Source organism: Olea europaea, unplaced genomic scaffold (assembly GCF_002742605.1).
Source record: "Olea europaea var. sylvestris unplaced genomic scaffold, O_europaea_v1 scaffold1331, whole genome shotgun sequence".
In the NCBI taxonomy this organism is placed as follows: domain Eukaryota; kingdom Viridiplantae; phylum Streptophyta; class Magnoliopsida; order Lamiales; family Oleaceae; genus Olea; species Olea europaea.
Genome location: NW_019230793.1, coordinates 166,911 through 175,343, shown reverse-complemented (window position 1 = coordinate 175,343; position 8,433 = coordinate 166,911). Strand labels below are relative to the sequence as shown.

The 8,433-nt window shown below is 33.0% G+C and overlaps 2 protein-coding genes across 2 annotated transcripts; both read right to left on the bottom strand.

The window, feature by feature from the left end:
• Positions 1 to 1,240: 1,240 nt before the first annotated feature.
• LOC111375058 lies at positions 1,241 to 2,797 on the bottom strand. Its single transcript, XM_022997845.1, has 3 exons — positions 2,098 to 2,797; positions 1,918 to 1,969; positions 1,241 to 1,517 (listed from the first exon to the last, which is right to left on the bottom strand). Exons 1-2 carry the CDS (start codon positions 2,546 to 2,548, stop codon positions 1,944 to 1,946), a joined length of 477 nt encoding a protein of 158 aa, XP_022853613.1. The 5' UTR covers positions 2,549 to 2,797; the 3' UTR covers positions 1,241 to 1,517; positions 1,918 to 1,943.
• A 1,915-nt stretch (positions 2,798 to 4,712) lies between these two features.
• Positions 4,713 to 6,405, bottom strand: LOC111375065 (probable disease resistance protein At5g47250). Its single transcript, XM_022997853.1, has one exon. It carries the CDS (start codon positions 6,189 to 6,191, stop codon positions 4,914 to 4,916), a length of 1,278 nt encoding a protein of 425 aa, XP_022853621.1. The 5' UTR covers positions 6,192 to 6,405; the 3' UTR covers positions 4,713 to 4,913.
• Between the last annotated feature and the right edge of the window lie 2,028 nt (positions 6,406 to 8,433).

Genomic DNA, 8,433 nt, shown 5'->3' with positions numbered 1-8,433 from the left:
GGCCCCCTATGGTCTTGGGCCTGAGGCACAGGCCTCGTTTGCCTGGCCAAAGGACTGGCTCTGCTCTTAACTATCCACAAGTTAAGTCTTATTAGAGGAGACAGAAAATTTTAAATTTTCTATAAACAGACATATACCATGTGCAGGACTTCTTTTAAAGGAGCATTTTTGTGAAGTCCATTTCCCTCCAAAAAAACTACGAAAGGAAAAAAATTTCATGCTGTGATTTGGAACAAACACACATACATACATGAAGATTTTGAACAATTTAGTGAGGAAAGCTGCGATTTTATTATCTGAATGCCACAGAATATATACAATCATATGCTAATTACAAGGAAATTTTTGTAGGTTGAAGAGTAAAAACAGGGCTGTTAAGCACTGTCATTGGCCCAATCTGTTTGCTTTGATGTTGCCACAGTTTGAGACATTTGTTTCCTTAACAAATTTTGCTGTATCAAATCCATTGCTTGTGTCTAGTGATCCATTTTTATGTTTATTCCATGAATAGTTTCCCTTCACAATATGCAGATAAATAGAAATCTTGCAATTTCGAGGAAAGAAAGAAGTCCGAGTTTTCAAGAAATTTCCCCATTTTGCATCATTCATAAGTTTTCCTATGAATATAAGGAAAGATACTATTGGTGCCAGGAGGGTTACAAGAATTTCATGTTTCAAATTTAATTGTATGATTTATGGGAACTTTTGTTGATGCTTGACTCCAAATTTGAGAATGATTAAGATGTAGCATCCGAGAATGCCACATTTGTTTTTACAATTTACATTGAAGCTAGAGCTAGAAATTCATGAACATATTTTCTCATCGAGCTTAATTCATTTATTCTCTGTCTCTCAAATATTTCAGGATGCAACAAAGCGAATTGATAAAATAATAAAAACAATTTGCGAGAGAATAAAAATGTTCCCATTCATCTTATTGTTAAAGAACTTCTTTTTTATAACAGTGAAATTGATCCTCTGACACCATTTTTAATGGATTTGAATTTTTGTAATCTTATCATTCTGCTTTCTTGTACTAATTCTTCAATCTGTCATCCATATAAAACAATTTTACAAGTTTTTTTCTTCTGAACATACCACTAATGTATTATGCCTAGTGGCTACCATATGATGAAACAGATTATTATTTGATATTCAACGTTTTATTATTTTATTTTGAGTAGCAAAGAAAAGACAGGAAACGAATTCTTAACACCATTAGAAAAGGAAATAACTGGTTTCATCTTGATAACAAGCTTCTTAAATGAAGTTTTGGGAGGACCAAAACAATCACACATATTTAGGATACAAAAATCTTGGTATTGAATTCCTGATTAAAAAACCAACTAGTTGCTTCAACAGCAACTGTTTGTACCTTCCATTGAAACTGATTCCCCCTCAGAACTAAAAGCCTAGAAAGCAATTACCGGAATTTGGAAGTTGCCTGGTGCTTTCATCCATCCATCCATCCATCCAGACACCATTAACCAGCTTTTTAGCCGTGCCTCATTCTGTCACTAATAACATCAGGCTCCTCATTAATTATACATAAATCCTAACAAAACAGTGATAAACTAATCCTACTAACATGATTACATCAGCCATTTATACTTTTTACTTCAAATAGTAGAAAGAATGCTCATTACTTGTTAAATAAGTAAATGAGAAATTTTCTAAAAGCTCCTCAGGAGATTAAAAAAGAGGTCATTAGGGGGAAGTAGTCATTATTAATTTGGCAGCAATTCATACATTAGTGAATAAATTTTCTTTCGTTCTATAATAAAAATTATGTTTCAACTGCTCACGGCAGAAAGCCTAAGGAACAGAGCATATTAATTTTCCAATTATTCATACAATAATTATTAATGTACAAACAATTACAACATATATATTCAACTATATGTTGGAAGTGTGTACCTGCATCCTCGAGAACACTGGAAGTATCAACAAATATGTGGTCCTCTGACATCTGTATTGAGCCCAAGAAACAAAGGATGTTAATTTATCAATTATTCACACATTAATTAATATTGTATATTATAGTGTATATAACCGGGTAGATGTTGTAACTTGGGAATCAAGAAGACACTTGTATACCTTCTAAATTCAAGAAATTTGAAATATCAACGGATTGTTCGAAGTTTATCCATACTTTATCAAGCTTTGGTACACTTAGTTGTCTTGGACACAATTTTGCAATCATAGGGCAATTTTGAATGTGCAGATACTCTAGTGAAGGGAACACGAATTCATGGTTTTGAGAGGAAAGCAATCTGAATCTATCAAGATGAAGAAGTCCTAGGTTTCTCAATTTAGGAAACACAATTCTGCTTGTTCTTCTTTCTTCCACAATTTTGGTGTTTGAAGTGCCATCTTCTTCTTGTCCTCCAATAATCTCTTCAAGTTCTTTACATCCCAGAACCCACAAATTTTCCAGAGCTGCAAGTGAATTGGCCATCGAAGGTGAGAATAAGTACCTTAAGTTGTGACATACTCCAATAAGAACATGTCTCAAATTCTCAAAGATATAAATTCTTTTAGGAACCATCCTTGTAATGTGCACTAAATCGGGTAGAGATGTCAGAGCCAATGATTTTAATTGACTAAGTATACTAATTTCTACATCATCTTTTTTATACTCAAAGTCAAACAGAATGTAAACATCATCCAATTTTCCCACCCGCAATTCTGTTAGTTTATGAGATCTGATTTGCCTTAGTTCATCCAATATTTTCACATTACGACCCAGTCCACTAATGTGCAACAGTTCCAAGTTAGGAAATGTAACCTGCAAGAAATTTACTTAATGTGTCAGCTAAAATTATGTAATCAAAGAACTTAAGAATTTTGAACATCACCTTAAACTTTGTAAAATTAATTAAAACCTTGAGATGAATTAGCATATATAAATAACAACGAAAATAACTGTATATTAATAAAAAATTATGGAAACGTGAAATATAGAGCCATAGAACCCATTAGAGAATGTAAAGATCAACCCAAGTCTGAACATGTGTTCGATCTGTGGGTGCTGAGAGCCTGTCTTGATTTTTTGAAAATATTCATGAAAAAAATAAATTGTTGGAGTTGATCACTAGCCCATCCCGGCAAGGGAAAATAATGGGTTTTATATTACATGCTATTGATCAAGACCATTGGTGATTATCACATGTACACAAATGGTCCTAAACCTTTGCCCTTCATGCATTTTTGGTTCTGAAACTTTTATTTTTTGGCATTAAGGTCCCAAATCTATGCCGTTAGGACCAAAAGTGAAAGGTTTGGGACCAAAAACTCCTTGAAGTCCCTACAGAAAGGCTTTAATTATATAAACTAGTTCTGTAGTTCATCATTTCTGGAGTGAAATATAATGCCTCAAATAATTAGGAAATTAAAGAAGCATTAATTTGTAGAAAGTTTTCTTAAGATTACAGAATATAAGGTGATAAATTACAAACTTTGTTAATGAAAGGTATGGGAAATATTAGCGTGTCATTTAAAACTTATTTGTAAATTTTTTTTAAGGGTTGGACTACATGCTTCATAAAATAAAGGTTGTGTATGAATTAATTAGAAATTGAGAAACGAGACTTGTATTTTCTTATTAATAATTTTTATATCGATTAGAATTCATAATATTTATGTGTTTTATAAGAAATGTGGCTTCATACAAACATACTAAAGAAAAACATTTACCTGTTTGAATAGTGGATTGAGCTCACCAACAGTCTTGTTAGAACCACATCTAAAGCTCCTAAAATTTCTTAATTCCTCAAGGTGGATTGTCTGTAGTTTTGGGAACTCAAGCATCTGGGTAATTTCATTTTCTTTAATGTCCATTGAAACAATTTCCTCTAACATCTCACAATTGGAAATACTTAAACTTTGGAGATTTACCATGCATAATGCAACTGACTCAGAAAATAGGCTTTTCAATGAGGGGCAACTTCCAATAGTAAGAAACATAAGACTGTAGAGTGATGGAGGTTTGATGACACCCTTGAATAGATGATTCATTTTTGGTATGCCATCTAGATCTATCTTTTGTAATCTATCAAATGCCCCTGTCGCATGATTTCCATTCAAAAACTCGAAGCCATCTTCATCTAGCATAATCTTCCTCTCCATCACTTGTTGAGAAAGATCATCAATATTATTCAAGTCCATTTCTATAGAAAGATGGTCAGTTCTCCTCATCGATAAGTTAATTGCAGGCTGTGAAAGCACACTCGCATACATAATGCCATGTATATGCAATCTCCTTCCGAAATAGTAATACTCCATGATGTTATCACGAGCAAATTCTACATCGGTTAATTCGATATGAAATCTTTCCAACTTCTTAATGCACATATCTTTTAATATTTGCAGCAAAAATTGAGTATCATTTGTGCTGATTTGGAAAGTATTAAGATCTGTCGATGAACTTATCTCCTTAATTATGTACCCTCGTTGTTCAAGTTCATATTCTCTTATTCTAATGACACCGATGTATAGTTCTTCCAGTTTCTTCAAATGTGATAAGATACCATGTGGAAGTGGACAATAGCTAGAGTTGTGCTTGAACCTCAAATCCAATGATCTTAGGTCACTAAGTTGTGCTATATCATCAGGGAACTGATCGAGATCAGAGCAATAAAAACTGAGAACTTCTAACTTTTTTAGATTCCCAATAGTAGAATTTTCAATATTTAATGTACAATCGTCCAAGCACAAAGTTAGAAGATTGGTCAACAATTGGATTGATGATGGAATTTGAATCCTCACAGAAGTGATATCAAGAACTCTAAGTTCCTTCATATCGACAAAAAATTCTTTGGATATGTTCAATGATTGTTGATTGCATATCACTAGTAGAAACTTTAGGCTTGGATATTCTAACCCACTGGGAAGCTGGTTCAGCTCATTTGAAGTCAAACTAATTGCATTGTACGATTCATTGTTATCATGTTTTGGCCATTCCTTTCCTTTAAACCAATGTATGCATGCTTGTCTTTTGATGCAATTTGTAAGCATACATCCCTTATAACATCATGCAATCTTACACACCCATTATCAGCTGAGAGGAGTAAATAGCAACTTTTCAGATTATCAATAATCGAGTTTACCTTATATCTAGTTGTAATTAATGTCGTCGTATCTTTAAACAATTCTAGTCCCCATGCATATCTAACCATATCATCAGTTGAAATTTCATGATCTTTTGGAAACAAAGAGCAGAGCAAAAGCAAGGACTTGGCTTCATCACTCTCTAGATAGTTATAGCTTAACTCTATCCTTGAGTATACCAACTTTTGCACTCCTCTGATATAGGCCACTCTAGAATTTCGTAGTTCTTCAAGTGCATTCTTCCATACATGTTCTGATTTTTTATTGAGGGCTTTGCCGACAGTCACAAGGGTGAGAGGTAAGCCTCCACATTCCTTTGTAACTTCTTCTGCTGTACCCTTTATATCGTTTGTTACGTCATCAGAAATTTCTGCCTTTTCCTTGAAAAGTTCCCACGATTCTTTTTCATTTAAAATGTTGACGTCGAATATCCTTTGAGCTTTCATTCTTTTGCACACATCTTTATCGCGTGATGTTAATAGAATTTTCAACCTTTTATCATCCCCTGCTGAAGGAAATCCTATAGTTTCCAACACAATATCTTCCCAAACATCATCCAATATTACAAGAATGCTCTTACTTCTGTCACTTCCAAGTCTTTCACGAAATCGTTCGGCTCTCACATATTTATCAGTAATATCTTTTATTTTCAAACCGAGATTTTCAGCAAGTTGATCCTGAATTTTAATTACATTTGGAACTTGAGATATATCTGCCCATGCAAACTCATCAAATAATTTGTCAACCTTGGCTTCGTTAGCTATTTGTTTTGTCATTGTCGTCTTACCTACTCCACCCATGCCACAAATCCCAATTATGCTGACATTTTTGTCCCTTAAAGCATCCATGATTTTCTTTTTAGTTGAAATCCTTGTTTCGAAAACTCCCAAGTCACCGGGGTTTTGGTAAGGTATTTCCACTGGTGGTTTAGGTTCGCCCACCTTTTGAAACAATGTACCTTCATCTTGCAGCTTAGCAACCTCAACCGTCTTCTTTGTGGATTTCTTGCCAATCAAGTAACGGGTCTTCAAATTTTGGACATCGAAGGAATAGGCACTGCATTTCAGAATTTGTTGCACCATTAAAAACTTTGTCCGCCTTTTTCTTTATTTCATCAACATTTTGCAGCCAATCTACAACAATAGGTTTAATAGCTTCCACATTATTTTTTGCTTCACGAACCAATTCTTGCACCTCAGATTCCTTTGTTTCAAGGGCTTTCACCTTATCCATCAAAGTTTGAATTTTCGTGTCGTAGCAAAACATATACTTGAATTGGCACAAAAGTGAACATATTCCGTGAGCCTTCCAACAACAGAAACGAGTATTTCTAGAGCCATAATTAATTTTCCAGCTCAAACAGTAGATATTCTAGCAGTATCAAAGAAACCTGTTAGCATTAAAAGAAACTCAATAGAATCGTAGAATTACATTCCTCCACAATTTTTAGTAAACTTTAACAAATCAATAGCACAAGGAAAAAGAATTATTCCCCAGTAACTGATCAATTCTGTGTACAAATTTATATGAACTATATGGAATTGGAAAGAAACATAGTTGATAGGATTGAAAGTTCTCTATGTAGTGATTTGTCGTTATGCTTATTGATTTTAATCGGGTGGGTGTTTAGTGTATCATTTTGGCATGTCATTAAACAATAAAGCCAGCTTCTGTCTATGGAACTATTTTGTTACCTTAGTACGTACCCTTGGTGAATCTTAGAATATTAGACATTTTCCCCCTCAATTCTACTCTTTCATTTCTTTTACCATTTTCTTTCAAGCAAGTGGATTCAGGGCTCGAATCCATAATCTCACATCAGATATAGTCTAATATAGTTTCATTTTAAAAATGAAAAAAGAAAAATAAAATTGCAGAGCTGTTTCTAGTCTCTATAAACAAGAAGGAGGTTTGAGTAATAATTCAAAATGTCCATATTTAAAGGTTGAGCACCAATTGGATACATGGATCATAGACTAGGACCAACCATGCAATTTCCTAATAAATAATTGCATATGAAAAGAAATAAATACCATCAGAATAATCTGACCTGAATAACTAAGTATTTGATTGGGAACATTTATTATAAATTCGTTAAACATTATTTTTAACCACACATTCTGGTACATTTACAAGTACTTATTCTATCTATTTATAAATTAAATCATTTCTAAATTCTTCCAAAACGAAGGATAAAAATTTAATAACACCATACCACTTTTCTAGACTATTTATCTATTTTAATAGACATTGGATGATTATGCAGATATGCAACTATAATAAAGATGAAGATATAAGAGTGTTGTGCAGAGTGAGAGAGTTGTATGAAGCGTGTGTGTGTGTGGGGGGGGGGGGTGGGTTAAAATTTGGGGGGGGGGGGGGGGGGGGATGTGTTAGAATTGGATTGTGACTCAAATTCTAATGAGTATTTTGATTGGAATGTTGTGGGAGGAGTATTGAGATTTGATAGTAAATTTGAAGAAGTCTTAAAAGTTTTCAAGAAGGATAAGAAGAATAATCACCCTTTTTGGCACTTTTTGGCTCAGTTCCATATCATAATTAAAATTTTTAATATTTGTAACAACACTACATTCATCCAACTAATGACATATTAAATCTTAGTTCTTATAACGACACTGCATTAACTTTCACAAAATAACATAATTCAATTTAAAAATATACAAATAATAAGTTGTCTAATAATATCCATTCACCAATGTATATAAATTACCTTGATTAAATAGGAGGAAATTCAATCAATAGTATGGAAAAATGGTAAGATGAAAGGGCATAGCCCCTTAGCTTCGATTATTTGAGAAACGGCCGAACGATTGACAAAAACTTAGGCCACTCAATTTTGATTCTTTGAGATTTGGATTACAAAGTTGGATTTGGCTGAACACACGAAAAATAATATTTTGGGCTCAATTAAATTCATTGACAAATGAAACACGAAAAATCATATTTTTGATCTCATTTAATTAGTTGGCAAATTTATATAAAAATTAAAATAATTTGGCTTATTTAATATAAAAAAATTAGGAAGATTTGATTATTTGATTCTTAGTCTAGAACCAAGAGCTGAACCTAATTCATCAATTCTTAATTCTGATACATATTCAAGTATTTTACTTAAGAAAAATCGAACTGAATTTGCTAGCAGCACTCTTTATTTATAAATAAGAATGAAGGTTCTGAGGGATAATCAAGATATTTAGATTTTCAACCTTTCAATTTTAATGCACGAATAGCCTAAAAAATTATGTGTGTTTGATGGTAAAATGTGTAAATACAAATAAATTATTTACAAAAAATAATTAAAGG

What these genes read in the sequence shown, in the direction of transcription:
- LOC111375058 (XM_022997845.1), bottom strand. Translation starts at nt 2,548, where the DNA reads ATGGTTCCTAAAAGAATTTATATCTTTGAGAATTTGAGACATGTTCTT. An exon ending in AAATTTCTTGAATTTAGAAG is followed by an intron (nt 1,970 to 2,097) that starts GTATACAAGTGT and finishes GGCTCAATACAG; the next exon opens with ATGTCAGAGGACCACATATT.
- LOC111375065 (XM_022997853.1), bottom strand. Translation starts at nt 6,191, where the DNA reads ATGGTGCAACAAATTCTGAAATGCAGTGCCTATTCCTTCGATGTCCAA.